The sequence below is a fragment of the Scleropages formosus genome, chromosome 20, assembly GCF_900964775.1.
Source record: "Scleropages formosus chromosome 20, fSclFor1.1, whole genome shotgun sequence".
Lineage (NCBI taxonomy): Eukaryota > Metazoa > Chordata > Actinopteri > Osteoglossiformes > Osteoglossidae > Scleropages > Scleropages formosus.
The window spans coordinates 2,738,122-2,754,652 of record NC_041825.1 but is presented as its reverse complement, the minus strand read 5'-3'; the positions used below and the strand labels follow the sequence as shown (position 1 = coordinate 2,754,652).

The following is a 16,531-nucleotide window of genomic DNA, read 5'->3' as shown; positions in this document are numbered from 1 at the left end:
ACAGCAATAAACTTCCCCTTGTTCCTGAAAAAAATACATTATCTACATCTCCCCTTTCCGTTCTTGGCAGAAGAGGGTAGTTACATATTAATATAAGTTTTCACATAGTTCGGTCGCTCCTTGTCAAGATTTTTTTTTTTTTTTTAAAAAATAAAAAATATTGAGGGGGGAGAGAGCAAAAAAAAAAAAAAAAAAAAAAAAAAAAAAAAAAAAAAAAAACTTTTCCCTGAAAGTAACTGTGGCATTGATGTAAGCTGCAGTCAGCAATCCAGACTGCAGTACAGGGCCAACAAGTATGGTGGAAGAGCTTTTATTCTCTTTTTTTTAATAAAATTCCCGTTATTGGCCCCTGCTAACACAGCACAGATGATCAGTTCACAATGTACACTTGATATTAAGTGTAGAAACAGATTGCTATTGTAAAATACATTAAAAGAGGAGGGGCCAGAAATTACTGACATATGACCAAAGACATCTATACTACTTCACTTGGAAAATACTCTACAAAATTGTGATACAAACTAAATGGGGTGAACCAAAAAACACAGCAATTTTTGATAAAACAAAAGTTTACTTGCCAAAATATTAAATGGCAGGAAATACAGAACACTTTTAGCTATAGAAAACATCAGAAATGTTTCATATTTAATCAGCCATACAAATCTGCAAAGCTTTTTTTTGTTTTATAATTTCTACAAAAAATAGTGAGGGGGGGTACAAAACAAAACAGAAATAAGACAAAATAAAACAAACATTCATCCCCTCCTAGGGCAGCTGATGTGCCAAACTGTACAGTATCCTGCCCCCCCAAGTCTCCTCACATCCTTCTGGCTTCTATTAATACCAATGAGGGTCTACAACCAAATAAAAGGTACAAATAAAACAATGTCCACCTATTACAAAAAGCATTATATACAAATACCTTACAACATTAAACCAAACGCAAAACAAAGCAGCTCAAGTCCCCCTCCCCCCCCCCCATTACCCTTGTTACCAAATTACCATCACAGAAATCGCTTCAGAATTATAAATACACCGAAGAGCTGCAGCTGCTACAAAATCCGCATTGTCAAGACCTTACCTCAGAGCTTTAAAACTGAAGAGCTCTCTATTTTCAGCTAAACCAAAATAAACTTAGTAAGAAACCACAGCTGGAAGAGGGCAAAAGGACCTTGCGCCAACTTTCCCATCCAGATTTACAGATACACACTTGTTACCCCCCCCCAACACACTGCTCCACCCACCTACGGGCACAAGGAGGTGCGGCAGCTTTATCTACTCCACAAGCTGGGTGCCTCGGCTACACCAAGGTGGACGTCCACTCCTGCTCATCTGCATACACTATGATGGATGGAGGGGTTTTGACGTTACAGGATAACAAAGGGTGGATCACTCTTCTCTAGCATATTTTGGCCTTCAGCGTCTCCATCGGTTCGGCTGTGAGGAACACTGAAAGCTGACACTGCTTTATTTAAAAGCACAATTATGTTCACGTGAGAACACACTTGCCACGTGAATTCATGAACTACTGGCTCAGCAACAACAACTGTGGAAAAAAAAGTCGGGAAGTGAGAAAAATAGCTTTAAGTGCACTCCTTTTCAGGATAAGCTTTTGGAATTTAAAGTAAATCCGTTAAAATGGAAATAAATATCCAGAGATTGCAATACAACATGAACCTGTAAAATAGTGGTCAATAGAAGAGGCGGCAACTTCCTAAACTGTGTCGAGAACAACTCATGGCATAAACGGCAAGAATTTAAAACGTCAAATGTGTCATAATCTATGTAACGCTCATGCTGTGGTGCAGGAAAAAAAATTCCATAATATTCCTCAGTCGTTTCACAATGATTTATCAGAGCTGAAGAATGCCATGAAACACCATGTAACAGTAACACACACACACACACACACACACACACACACACACACACACACACACACACACCACCAATTACCACTTGAAATTGATTCTGTCAAAACTAAAGTTTAAATTTAAACGGCAAAGCTACAGGGTGAATGTGAACGTTAATTCATGCTTCCGAAATTTTAATATAGGGCCAGATGGGTTTTTCATTTGATAGAATTCATAGTTCTACATCTCAACTCCCTACAACTAACTGGAAAATGTTATTGTCAAAGAGGAAAAAGGTTCCTCCGAAGTTAATTGAAAACGAGACCCAGAGACAAAAAAAGGCACCATTTGTCTGGCGTTCTGCCTACCAACACAGTGCGCTCAAAATGGCTTCATTCTTCCTGAAAATACCACACATATTGTTTAAAAAAAAAAAAAAAAAAAAAAAAAAGATGAAAACAAAGTTAATAAACACACTCTGAGTGCAGCAACTTGGTCCCCAATACCCTCCCAAATGATAATCTAAAATGTTCATTGGCTTCAGGCCCAGCAAGGGAAGCAAGGCCCAGCAGAACAATGCTGAGGAGGTACATTCTTTTTGCCCCCATCTAACCAGGTCAGTGTACATTTTACATCACGCGATTTCAGGGGGTAACTTGTATAAAACGGTGTGGGTTCAAGTTTCATCTTTCCCCATTATCAATTTAAAACTGACTTATCAGGATTTAACAAAAAGCCTTCCCCAACTTAAAAGAACACTGTCAACAAAAGTCTGCGCGCGTCAAAGAGAATCCAGTGAGCGACTCCTGCCCTGTGAGTTCAGCACCTAGGCTGTCGAGCCAAAGAGGTCCATGCGGTGGGAGGAGAGCAAAGGGACGTTGCGATGGCCTCTGCGCGTTCTGCCTTGGCCATCTTCTCTTCCGAGCTTGAAGAAACGTCCAATGTTGATAGGAGACAGAAAGAGGGAGTAGAACACGAAGAGATGAATAATGAAACAGGAGACACACAAAGGTTGACTGATTCCTTCCACTGGCCAGACAGACAACTGCAGGGCAGCCCCCCCCCCCCCCAAACGTGTGGCTCAGCACAATGCTGCTCATGGTCCATGGGGCCCATGTGGCTCAGTCTGAATCGGAATCTGATGTGTCCTCGGATGTGGACCCACTGCTGCTGCTCCCAGTCTTATTCTCCTTGTCCTCTGCCTCCTCGTCTTCGTCATCATCGTCATCATCATCTTCATTCTGAAGGGAAACAAAAACCGTGACAGATTGCGTCATGCAGGTTTATGGAGCTGTCAAGAGATCGAGGGAAAGGTGGGTCTGAAAGAGACCAGTTTTCAAACTGGAAGCGATTCAGCAGTTCTTAGGGAGAGAGGGAGCTCACTGCACTACACAGGAGGCTCGACACAAAGCTCAATATTCAGCAGCTATATAACCAGGAGAAACTGTACACTCCCACCTCTTCATCCTCATCTTCTTCATCACTGTCCTCATCACTCGATGTATCATCGGATGAAGCCTTCTCCTCATCGTCATCATCATCATCCTCATCTTCATCCGAGTCCTGAGAAGGGATGAAGAAAAATGACGTGGAGTTGTGCGAGCCAGCATTCGTCTACAGTTGGGACTCAAATTGAGAGCCAAGGGAAGTAGACGGGCCCCACGATTTACTACGAACTTACGGATTTTCTAGAGCTGGCGGCTTTAACTTTGGCATTTGTTCCACCAGGTTTGCCTGTACTCTTACGCTTCTGTTTGTGGAAAGAGGAGGAAAAAAAGTTTCAGGTGAGCTTGAGGAGTTTAACAATTGTCACATACATATTTGAAAGTGCCAGCATTACTGTGAATGTCAAGTTTACTCACATTGGTATTGTACTCTGTGTACATGGCCCTTTCATGCGACGACAAGGTCTGCAATACATGAAGACAACCACACTCAGCACGTCTCATTTTAAAGCTACATCTTTTCACAAGCAAACTGAATGCAGTTTATGAAGAAACGGTACAATACCTTGAGCCACTGATCCAGCTGCACCTTGTACTGTTTCTGCTTCTCTTCAGCAATCCTCTTGTAGCGATCCTTCTCTCTCTGCGGTAGCCGCTGCCAGCGCCCGCCTATCTCCCCCATGCGCTCCTTCATCGGCAAGTGGTTCAGCTCGCCACCCGAAAGCAGCTCCTGGGAGAACTTCTGGTAACCATTCCTGAGGAAGGACACGGGATCACAGGACGTGACTGGATCATGCTGAATGAGGTGAGGTTACGCTATTCCCACACTATTCCAACAGTTCTCATGAGTGCCTCTGCAGGCTGGCACACCCTGAACCCCGAGGACACTCACGACGGAGGTTTCTTTGGCTCTCCATCAAACTTCATTTTCTTCCCTGGGGCGACAACAGCGGCAGGTGAGCGCATCTCGCTGAGCTCCCTCTGGAGAGAAAAGGAGCAGACTGGTAAGGGGCAGATGCCTACACATTGCCATTAGGGAGTTTTACTCATTTAATATTATTCATGTTGCCAATGCTGTTCTCCATAGTGGTCTACAAAGTTTGGTTGGTATATTAAGGTCTTCAGAGTTACTGACTACTGTAATTATGCAATTATTTAAAATTTCATCAGCACTTCTTGCACCTCATATCTCTTTTGGTCTTCTGCTGCCTTTTTGATCCATGCAATCTTCTCTTTCTTCTCCATGGTGTTCCATGTTGCCTCCATGGCCTTCTGGGCCTTCGCACGGTCATTCTGAGGTGAATAAACAAAGAAAGCTGTGTCAACCAAGCAAAGTACTAAAACTAAAAAAAAAAAAAATTTTTTTTTTTTTTATAAAAGAGGCAATCAAGTACAGATATCTCTGCTACTGTGCAAGTTCTCATAATGCAATTGGTAAACGGGAACAATGTCATCATTACACACAACCTGCATTGGCTCACATGCCATTTCCTTCATGTTTACATCCTTCTGTTGATGTAATGCTCTCTTTGCATTGTTCTCTCAGGTATACGTAGCTTTAGAGAAAAGCATTTGCTAAATGAATGAAAGCAGATTTTGTGTCACCAAGTAAATGAGTTCACACAGTGGACCGTGGAGGAAGTTGCATGATGCTCAGTTCTTCCACGCAATTTGTTTCGGAAGTGCTGATTGCCGGGCTACCCTCAGTTTTTCTGTTACTTTCACAAAAGCAGTAAGCGAGATGACAAGAACGTGACTAAGAACTGTGCTGCTGTTCAGGTGGTGAGTAAAAGAAAAGCTTAAGTGTTTTGAACACAATGAAACCAGTGATGTTGTTCATGCATTACATTCAAGCCATGTTCACAGTTTTTTTGAATGAAACTCTTATATTTACTAAAATATTTCATGTTTTTAAACTGTGCAACCATTTTTATTGGGACTTTTAAAAAAAAAAAAAAATGGTCATTTGTTGGTTACCAGTTTGCTTAGATTTTCAGTGATCTGCTCCTAACCCTATTTTCCCCCCATAAGCCCTGTCCTAGCTTCTAGCACGACTGTGTACTTACTCTGAATCTGGCCAAGTAGTCTCCGATCACGCTTTGCTGCCATATTTCCTGAGCAGTTTTGGGCGACTCGGGGAGCCGGCTACGCTCCTCCTGGCCTTTTTTCTCCGACTCGGCCTTCAGAGCAGCCTCTAGGCGTTTATACTTCTCCTGAGAGAGGAAGGCATAGACGCATGCTCTAATTTACAACATCTAACAAAATCTACATCTGCCAACATTTCACTAACCTGAAACACTATACACAACAATTTCCCAATGTATAGCTCCATTTCATGAACTTGACTTCTCATTAGCCCTTCAAAAGAAACCATTATTCACTTTTATTTTTTTCAGTTTATGAATATTAAAAAAGGATTTTAGGAAACGGTTTCTACTACCTTCTTCTTGTCAGAGAGTTCATTCCACATGCGTGCCAGCATGCGAGTCAGCTCGCTCTCGGAGAGTTCAGGCCGATCCTGCTGTAGCTTGGGACGCTTCTCCTCGGAGAAGATGAACATGGCTGATATTGGCCGCTTAGGCTTGCTTGAGTCACTCTGCAAAGCGGAGGGGGACAAAGTTACCCATGAGCTAAATGATTATTTTAAAATTGTTTTTGAGTTAATCAAAACACTGCTCTATTAACCATATAGAAGTACCATTCCATCAAAATTTCTGGGTTTATAAACAGAATTGGAACAGGAAGACTTTGGATTTACCAGCAAAACAAGTTAATCAGTAAAAACTTAAGACATTCCTCCATTTATTTACAGTTAATCTTCAGGGGAATAAAGGATACAGCTATAATTACTTTGCAAGACTAACATTAATTTTAAGCTACATTAAAACAATTTAAAAAATGGCTGAAAACAAAAATTTGTTTCCACAATTTCACCATTCTCTCGTAATTTGGTTTGAGTGTATTTTACTGTCAACTAAAGGCAGAACAGAGAAATTTAGGTCAATTTTCTCTTTAAAAGGAAGGAATTACAAGTAAAATATGATTTTAAATTCAGTTAGAAAATTTAGTGTTTAAATTATTTAAAATGCTCAATTTAGTTTTTTTCTCTGTAATGTACATCGCTTTGGAGAAAAGCATCTGCTAAATGAATATATGTAAATATCTTTCTCTACACTTCTATACTACATTGGCATGCAAGTTTCGATGTTCCTTATCCAGTGGTTACCTTTGTTTTAGAGTTCTTCTTTGATGAGGGGCTGCTGCTGCCCTTTTTGTTGAAACCAAGCATCTTGTCTTCACCCAGCACACGCTGCTGTTCTTCTTCAGAAAGAGTCTGGCAGAACATAAAACTTGTCACAAACATTTCTTTAATATCAAGATGTGCCAACAACCATACACAGCACTGCAAAAATTACTTACGCAGAGAAACCGGTTCATCTCAATTTCATATTCTTTCTTTTTCTGCAAAGGAAAAAGAAAAAAATACATTAAAAATGTTCATGTTTTATAGCATTCGTACAATAATTCTTAGGGATTTTGCACTATGTGCACAAACCTGCTCACAGCGTTTCTGGTACCCATCCTTCTCGCTCTGCTTCAGGAGCTTCCACTGCTGGCTGCACATAACCATGCGCTCTGTGCTTGGCACATCCTTCATGGTAGACATGAGCTCCGCACAGAACATGGAGTAGCCATTCCTAGACAATGTGTGTGTGTGTGGGGGGGAAAGAGTGATTTTTTTGCACCTATATGGCTAATAAAACAATGTAATGCACAGATAGCATCCGCCACATGTGATGGAAGCTTAGGCACCACACTTACGGTGGGGGTTTGGTTGGCCTTCCATCAAACTTGTCCTTCAGCTGCCTCTCTGCCTTGGTCAGCGTGGACTTGTTGATGTCTTCCTGGGACATGTTGAGCTCTGGGTGCTGTGCAATGAACTCACGCATTGCTTCCTGGAGAAATGGAGGTGGGCCACAGTCACACTCGCATTGGTCCATCCAACAGCAGACAATCAAACGGAACCAGACGACAGTGACCAGACACACACCTCGTATTGTTTCTGCTGTTCCAGAGACTTATTGATCCACTTCAGTCTCTTCTTGTCAGACAGCTGAGTCCACTGTTTTGCCAATGTTTCTTTGATGTCTTTTGTGGTAGCCTGATATAAACAATATTTCATATTTAACTAGCAGCAAGTAATATTACTTTTGGAAAAATTATAGTCTCCAGTTGGGATAACCATAGTGACAGCAGTCGCTCACTTCTGGGTGCGCCTTTAGGACAGCTTTCTTTTCATGGTTGTACCACAGCTGCTGGGGTGTCTTGGGCTTCTCTGGCACATCAGAACGCTTCATGTTCTTCATGTTCTCAATCAGGTCTGGGTGCTCCTCCCTATACAGGAAGACGTTTCATACTTTAATCCCTAAATGATCTTATACTGGGTCACAAGCAGTGGCTATTTTCAGAAAATATTAAATAGTTTATATCCTAACAAAAAAATGCCTTCGGAGTTTTACATAAACACAGGGAGTTAACCAGTATTTCAGAATATAATGCAAGTTAGGTTCCTTTTTGTTTTGCTTTCTTTTCATACATTCTACAGCAGGGGTTATCAAGAGCAACAGCCATTACTGTGAACTTGTAAAAGGGTCGCACGTGTAAATCATAGACATTTGAGATTCAGTATGTCATTTACTAAAACAACACAGTAAAACAACTAGTTTTTCTTGCCTTATGCCTGTGTTAAAGCACTCTGTCACTGCGTGAGAAGAGCGCTCTATAAAAATTGAAGTGCAGTATGTTAAGCAGCTGTGTAACTACAACCATATTACCATGCAATTCAATAGAATCAATAATATTTCCAGTAGGTATAGTATATAGTAATTTTGCAAATGGCCTTGCGGGCCACACATTGTACACCTTTATTCTAGAGCATTTTAAGAACAGCAACTGAGTTTGTTCATCTCCAGTGACAAGCTGAAAAACTAGATGAAAAGTTGCAGGCTGTTATTTTCAGTCCCATCTACTACAACTGAAAATTTACTATGAAATAAAAAAAAAAAAAAAAAACCATGGTGTTATTAAATATAAAAATAGTAAAACATTGCACAATTCCTTCTATATATCTGCTTCATGTCAGATCAAATATAGTTCAGATGTATAAGCAGACTGCTAAAATAACCTATGAAAATATCAGTTTACAAAAAATTCTTACCTAAATTTCCCCATGTTCTGTTCAAACAACTCCTTTTCTCTCTGGAAGTCTTGCATATATTTTGCCTTTAGTAGAGAAAAACTAAAATTTAGAAGAGTCCTTAATTCAGAGCAGTTCGCTCTCAAAAAAGGACACTAGCGGGCTGAAGCCGGACAGAGGAGACGTTACAGACACAACTCGTTTATTTTCACTCACCTGCTGAGGGAAACGGAGGGTAGAGACAAGTGCCACTGCATCAACAGCTCAGACACACTGGCAAGATCAGCTACTACATGCTGTGTTCTATTACTGAGTCTGCAGTGCTCAGCACATTGCACATCAACATGTACAAGTTGTGTCTTTACTTACTGTACTTTTATCTTAAAACTAAATTGGGGGGGGGGGACTATGCATTTGAGAACTGCTTCAAAATTATTCCGGTAGACGAGCACAGCACAGAGAAGTTGCTACAGGTGTCTCAATGCCATCTAAAGGTCTCAGATTCAAATCCCTGCTTCACCTGCAGTATCGTTGATCAAAGTATTTATACTGAAGTGCCCCAGTACAAATTAGCCAGTTCATTACATACACATTTCAAAAAGCTAGTTAAAATAATTCATAGTAATTATACATTACAGAAAAGCAATAAATTCATAAATATGAACAGCTTACAACACAAATGTAACATTTTAAAAGGTGCTTTGGGCAAAAGTGTATAAGTAAAAATATATGGTATGAATTGGTATTAATACCACTACTATTTCATGCTTTTGTCCAAGGCTTCATACAGCAATTTTGTACAATTTGTACAAGCAGCTTGAGTCAGTAAATTAGACCGCCTTGTGTGTTAGATAAGAAAACAATCGTGGTAAATGTCATGTGAACATGCAATTTGGCGTTTCCCCTAGAAACAAAGCCCACTTGTCCTGCTTACTTTCTTGCGCTCTGGCAGCTCCCTGTACTTCTTTGACAGTATCTTGGTAAGATCGAGGTTGCTCATTTCAGGGTGCAGCTTTGCATACTTTGCCCTTTTCTCCATGAAAAAACGGAAGTACGGCGTCAGAGGCTTCTTTGGGAAATCTGGGTGTTTCTGTTCAGGATGCAGGAGAAGACAAACTGTTTAAACTGGATATTCTTATTGATTTGGAGCCAGAAAATACTCTCAAACAGGTTGCTTGAACTTTACAGCAGCATTGCACAGTGTTAGTCCTCAGAACATATGGAAATTCTCAGATGATATCATCTGATCAAAAATCAGGTTCTCTCTCTGTTTACACATAAAGACCAACCTTCAGATTCTTTCCTTTGTAAGGGTTCTTGATGTAGTCTTGTGCATCAACAATCAGCTCTGAAAGTGTGCGAAATTTGCGTACCTGCATCAAAGGACAAAGAGTAGAAGTACCATTAACATTAGAAAAGGCTTAAATTAAAATACTGATACTACAACTGTCACAAATCTAGAGATTATGAAATAATCTATAGGTGATGTTAACATTTTCAGTGGTAATCCCAAAGTAATCACTGAACTAAATTTGTCAGAATATTCATTCCAATAACATTATGAAATCTAATGTAGTCGTGTGCCATTTAATGACGTTTCGCTTAACAACTGACCGCATATACAACATTTGTCCCATAAGATTATAATGGATCTGAAAAATTCTTAACTAGCTATGTCGTAGTGCAACGTTGCTCACTTTGTGGTGGTGCTGCTGTAAACAAACCTACTGCGAGGCTATACCAACTGGCTTTGTGTAAGTACACTATGATGATCACACAATGACGAAATCACCCAACAACATTTTTTCTTAAAATGTATCCCTGTCGTTAAGCGACGCATGTCTGTAATAATACAGAACACATGCCCACCTCACGGGAAATCTCCAGCCACTTCTGCTTGCACATCTCTGCAGAATAGTGATTGAAAGCCACCTTCTCCCAGTCCAAATGAGACTCTGCAGTCTTATATTTACTGATGTCATTCTGGGGCAGGTTGGCCTTCATGCCATCCAGCAACTTCAGCAGGTCATCCTTAACCCACTCTACAGTCCCAGCGCACAAAAAAGGAAAATACAGTTACAGACGTGTATCATAAGAATTATCAGTAAAAATTCACACAGGACTTTTCATTTGGCTAACTGACTTCATAATGCACCACTATTATCAAATATATAATGGTAATACAGAAGATTAAACACTAAATTTGGTTTTGGTACTGGACAAGTTAACGTGGAACAGGCAGTAGCGTAATGGTTAGAGTTACTGTCTTCGGACCCAAAGGTCACAGGTTCAGATCCTATCTCCAACTGCAGTACCCTTCAGCAATGTACTTACCTTCAATTTCTCCAGTAAAAATTATCCAGCTCTATAAATGAGTAAACAGTTGTAGGTAACTCTAAGTTGCTTGGCAGAAAAAGGGCTAGCTAAATGAATGAATGTAGTGGAAATGCTTTGACAATCATGCATCTGTCTCTCTACATCTGTTGCCATGACTTCTTACATTAATGCTGCTAAGTGTAAATCCCCTCCATACGAAATTTCAACAATTGAATCTAAACCAAATATTCATTATTTCAGTTGAGCATGGGGTCTATAATACCCAATTTAGATTTTAGTGATCTTATACTTATTAGCCTTTGGAGGCTCCAATGCAAAATTAGCAATTTAAAATATTAACGATAAACCAGGGTATCCTAACAATTTATTGCAAGTTCCTTGCCCAAGGGTACCACAGCAGGATGAGGATTCAAACTGAGGGCTTCAGGTGACAAGGGAACAGCCCTAACCACTGTGCCACCTGCTGCCCCTCACCTGTTATTTCAAGTCTGGATAAAATTGTCACAGGAGCAGTTGTACTGTAACGTCAGTGCTAGCAGTGACACAGGAGCTGTTAAAAACACTACTCAAATCAGTGTTTAAACTGAGGCTTCTCTCTCACACACACACACACACACACACACACACACATTACCTTGGTCCTTTGCAGAGGATTCCATTTCTCCATTCATTGTTTCTGGTTTTTCTACAAAAAGAAGGGGGGAAAAAAAATACACTAATGGACACTGACCCATATATGTGGTGAGTCACTATTAATTTAAACTAGTGAAGGTTTACCCTAAAGGTTTTTTTTTTTTTTTTTAAAAAAAAACCCCACCCTAAAAAAACCCAAACCAAAATTGTCCAATACCTTTTATAACTGTTTCTTTGTGTAAACCATCTGGGGTCTATAGATAAAATGGGAGTGGTTGAAGAATATAACAAGTAAATGATGCATTTCCCACTCGGTCGAACACAGTTCCTACTTTAAAAGAAGGATTTTAGGGAAGCTATTTCACTGAGGTCATATTAGTCAAGTCTCACGCACTTCACTCGTGACACACACACACGCAACATCTGCCTTAATTTGCAATATTTATTATTTGTCCACGGAAGCATTTCATTGTCGGGCCATTTATGATTTGGAGGAAGAAAAAAATGCCGCGCGCACGAATGTTCGTCACGTCAGTTCGCCTGTAATCGAACATTCTGGCACAGCAAGCGTCTGCGTCTCGTGATCGTCGCACGCGACGCAGACATTTTCACGCATACCTTTCCTTCACACGAACGAAGGTTAATTTTAAAACAGGAGAGAAATAGAACACAAGACACCAAAAAAAAAAAAAAAAAAAAAAAAAATTATATATGTATAAAAAGAGAGAGAGAGACTGGACTCGAACAATCCTGCACCACCTTTATTGTATTCTTGAACAAAAACTATGAACAGAGGAATTCGCTTTGCACCGACGTTGAATAACATTTTTTTCTGAACGCACAACCCTATAGGACTTTTTCAGCCTATAACATTCCTCGGGTTAAACTATCCACCCAGAACGGTGTTTAAATGTTCTTCATCACGCCGCCCATCGCAGCCCTGCTCTCTACTCAAGACGACATGTTTATAGATTTGTGACGAAGGACCTCATAACAACTGTGTGCGCGCGCGGACGAAGAGAGAGGAGGGAGAGAAGAAGGGGTGAGGAGGAAGAGGGGGAAAAAAAAAAAAAAAAAAGTCTTCGGAGAAACTGCTTCGCCAGGCGCGCCGGCTTCTCTTTTTCGCCTCGGCTTTTCCACCGAACGCCTCCCTGCTTTGTCTGCCGCCTCTCTTCGCGACCGGGAGGAGGAAGCGAACGCGCAACGACGTGTGACACGCGGCTGCGGCGACAGGCGGTCGGACCAGGTGACCATGGAGGGGCTCCGCTCCGCAGCTGACGCCGAGATCCTCTCTGCTCGCCACTGCAAAATGCCCGACTCGCCTCAGAGCGCACACCCACAGCGCGCGGGGCCGGTCCACGCCACGCAATCGCGCTCCGCGGGGCTGCCCGCGCGCGCCGTGCACGGCTCATCATTGCGGGGAGGGAAAAAAAAGGGAGGAAAGAAAAAAAAAAAAAAGGGAAAAAAAAACCTCGACGTTTTCCCCCCAACCCCTTATTTAAAACATCGCTTTGTTCGATTAAACAAAGAATTAAAAGGAAGATATTTAGATTTTACGCGTTTTAGGAGTCAGAAACTGAGGCGATGGCGTTTTCCAGCGCGAGCGACTCAGACAGAAATGGCGGCGGTAACAAAAGCCCAGAGTCTCCGCTCTTTCTCTCCGGGCGGCTGGGGGTCGCGTCGCAGCACCGAGCTGCTACAAAATAGCCGTACATAATACGATTAGCGCTCTTTACAGGCCATTTTGGATTTAAAACTATAAAATCCACAGATAACTACATTCCCCCCCACATTTTTCATAATTTTCGCTTTGATAGCTTCAACCGCTGCTTGTTGTTGTTACCAGTAACCGGGCAGCCGAAAGGACCACGTCTGTTTGCATTACTTGCTAAAATTTTTTTTTTTTTTTTAAACATTCGTGTGTGAAGATTTTTTTTTTTTTTTTTTTTTTTTTTAAGAAAAAAACCGAGTCGATCTCGAACACCCCGGTGTCGAGCTTTTGTTTGGGGCGACGAACCTGGCTGGTCCGACTAGTGCAAACCCCCTTTTTTTTTTTTAAAATTAATAGTGTGTCACGAGCTTGCGCCTTAGTTACGACGCGGGGACTTTAAAGGAGACTTTTTGATTAAAAAAAAAAAAAATGCGTGGTTGAAATGTTTAAACGTCGAGGACAAACGCCTGGAAGGGAGCGTGTAATCGGCTAAACCGAGATGACGGTCCGTCCGGTGTCGACGCCGTTGACCTCTACTAATATAACTCGGGCTACAGCGAAACGGCTCCGCGAACGCAAAACGGTACAAACCGAGGCGCACGAGCGCGGTTTGTTAAAACGAAACTCGCGCACGTATTAATAAGCACTTACCTGGAGACAAAACAGCGCTCCGGCGAGAAGCGGGTGCTCGGCGCTGGCGGCTTCGGGCTCTGGCGGTATGGCGGTGGGAAGACGGGTCTTCAAAGGCTGGGGAGTCGCGACAAAACGTGCAAAACGAGCGCTTATGGGGCTGCAGTCGCACAGAAGGAGATCGCAACCGTCGAAGTAAAACGCGCTCGCGGTTAGCAAGGGCTGGGCGAGCGCCCGCGGCTCCAGCGCATTCCGACTCGGCTCCAGTTAGACGGTACCCGAGACGGCGACACTGGGCGCTAGAATGGCGACGCAGCACGAAGCCAGAGCCGCCATGCTCGGAGCTGCGCCGGACGCCGCCAACGGCCGCGCGTGCAGGCAGGACGAGGCGCGAACCCCGCTCAGGGCTCAATAAAAGGGGCAGAGGCGCGCACGCTACTCACCTGGAGCGAGCGCACTGCTGGACGCGTCGCGGGGCTATTCGCAGGAGGGCGATGAACGTTCTCGGGAGCGCGGATCGACGGGTCTGGCGGAGCGGCGCGGAGCCCGAACGGTGAGAAATTACAGTGCGCTCCCAGATGGCCGAGCGAGCGAGCAGGCGGCGGGTTATCCCTACACCCACCGCGTGGAGGTCTCCGGGTGACCGCCTCTCCGCTCACTCGCTCGCGGACAGGGGGGCAGCTCGCTCGCTCGCGCCGCCGCATTTTAAAGCGTTCGACGCCGAGTAAACAGGGACGCTTGGCAGTGGCGGGAAGACTTTCCGCGCGCCTCGTGTCCGAGACGCAGAAGCAGTTAACGCCGGCATGGCGACCTCGAAACGCGCCCTTTTCCTTCCCTCCCCTTTTCTCCAGCTACGAGCGCGACCACAAATATTTTCTCCCGAAAAGTGGCACAAAAAAGCGAAGCGTTTGAGCGGCCGGTGCGGAGTTGAGCGGCGGCGGCAGCCGGCGTTTTGACGCTTCTGCGAAGAAGTGCGTTGCGTGCGCGCAGCTTAGCTTACCTGTGGCAGTGCGTGTGCGGAGCTCGCTGTGGAAGGGCTGGGTTGAATGTTAGCCAGCACTGCGCCGCCGGTCCAGGGCAGAGACACTCCAGTCCCCGCAGAGATGGGAACTTCCCCCGCCTCCATCTCACTCGCTCTCTCGCTCTCCGTCTCTTCCAGTCAGCGCTCGGCAGGCGCACAGCAGCCATTGCTCTCCGCGCAGGCGAGACATCCAGAAGTTCGCCGTGCTTCTCCGCCTTCTGCGCTCACATCGCGCTTTCCCTTTTCTGCCTCGGAACCGATCGTAAACCAGTCCTGACATCCTCGTGCGCAACTTTCCCCCCCACCCGTGTTGATTCACCCGGCAAACGCTGGAGTGTTTCTAAGCGAATTGCTTGATGATACTACTAGATTTAGTTAAATAAAAAAAAAAAAAAAACACAAATACTTAAAGTGAAATAAAAGTTTAAATCCACCATCGCCCCTCCGCGTAGAACAGCAGCGCTCCCAGAATCGCGCGTTCGACTTCAAGGCGTAGCGCTTCCGCGAGAGAAACGCACTTCTAAACACTTTCATTGATAATCTGCAGCCTTGCATTTCTCCTTTGCATAGTCTATTTGGCAGCTTCATTTTTAATTTAATTTTTCTCAACTCCACCTTGCCTGTTTGTGGGCGGATCCCGAGGCAGCCAATCGGAAACGGCGGATCCTCGGAAAGTGAATGACATTCCAATAAGCGCGCAGCCTCAGCGGAGTGGAATGGAGCGGACTGGGCCCCTCTATCTTACGTGTGCGCGCCGGACCGCACTCTTATTTCCACTGATTAAGTATTTAAGAATGACGGGAGTCGCGGAAAACTGTGTATTCGGCGCATGCCATGGAGACGGTGTAGTGGTTTGCGCTCTTTCTCTCCTAATCATGCGATGGTCATTGGTTCGAATCCCGCCCCTGCTGGGTAGCACCCGGGTGGCGGCGACTTACCCTGAAACGAGACTGTACACCCCGCTCTGTGAATGAGTAAATCACAGTGAACTCGAATATATAACATTTTAGTCCCCTTAGATCCAAGTTATTTTTTTCCCTTCATTTTTCTTCCCAAGTTTTTGTTTAGAGCAAGTAATTTATGGAGTTAATATAGATATTTACATTCGAGAAAGCTAAGGACATTATTTCTGTCAAAATATGCAGTCAGTGCTGTCCTTCACACCAACTCCCATGTGAAAATGCTTTTGCGTCTTTTGTTCGCTACAATAAAAATACTGGATACTAGTCGGAATATCTTCTGTTCGAATATTATGACTTCTCAATACATGTGTCCTCTTAAATCACGTATAATAGCTATGTAGTTTTAAGAGCGTGCAGTTAAAATAATATTGCCTTCTGCTGTTGTGCTGTTCTTCCTCTGACATGGTGTCAGCTGATCTTTTGTTGTTGTTGTTGTTGTTGTTTTTATTATTATTACTAGTAGTAGGAGTACTACTTAGGTCAATTTCCTGCAGTGTTTTTTAGAAAGATTTCATTTTAAAGGTGTCAGACTGCTGACAGCTACATGGAAACCACTTCTAGCATAAGCTGAAAAAGTGAAAATCACTTCCATGGATGCAGAGGTGTGCTGCAGTGAAAAAGAATCAAATTTTACATAAAGTAAAAGTTTAGCTCAAATAAAATTTATGAAATACTGTATTAAATAAGCATATTATATCATTCATATTTGAGTTACTGATATTGCTGTCAGAATACAAGGGGA

At 43.0% G+C, this 16,531-nt stretch overlaps 1 protein-coding gene across 2 annotated transcripts; it reads right to left on the bottom strand.

Annotated features, from left to right (window-relative positions):
• Positions 1-2,301: 2,301 nt before the first annotated feature.
• LOC108933019 (nucleolar transcription factor 1-like) lies at positions 2,302-16,193 on the bottom strand. Of its 2 annotated transcripts, none has more exons than XM_029246733.1 (21): positions 13,828-16,193; positions 11,467-11,517; positions 10,365-10,537; positions 9,785-9,868; positions 9,430-9,585; positions 8,517-8,581; positions 7,564-7,693; positions 7,350-7,460; positions 7,121-7,254; positions 6,855-6,996; positions 6,719-6,760; positions 6,525-6,632; positions 5,739-5,894; positions 5,365-5,511; positions 4,481-4,591; positions 4,191-4,279; positions 3,864-4,053; positions 3,716-3,763; positions 3,535-3,603; positions 3,312-3,416; positions 2,302-3,094 (listed from the first exon to the last, which is right to left on the bottom strand). In XM_029246733.1, exons 2-21 carry the CDS (start codon positions 11,501-11,503, stop codon positions 2,975-2,977), a joined length of 2,217 nt encoding a protein of 738 aa, XP_029102566.1. In that variant the 5' UTR covers positions 11,504-11,517; positions 13,828-16,193; the 3' UTR covers positions 2,302-2,974. The 2 variants fall into 2 exon arrangements, with proteins under 2 accessions (XP_029102566.1, XP_029102567.1); XM_029246734.1 differs by having other exon boundaries at positions 14,807-16,193.
• Between the last annotated feature and the right edge of the window lie 338 nt (positions 16,194-16,531).

Excerpts from the sequence above, each read along its gene's own strand:
- LOC108933019 (XM_029246733.1), bottom strand. The coding sequence starts at position 11,503 with ATGAATGGAGAAATGGAATCCTCTGCAAAGGACCAAG. Across the intron at positions 9,869-10,364 it reads GGCTGGAGATTTCCCGTGAG|GTACGCAAATTTCGCACACT; the intron begins GTGGGCATGTGT and ends CCTTTGATGCAG. Across the intron at positions 5,512-5,738 it reads AACTCTCTGACAAGAAGAAG|GAGAAGTATAAACGCCTAGA; the intron begins GTAGTAGAAACC and ends TTCCTCTCTCAG.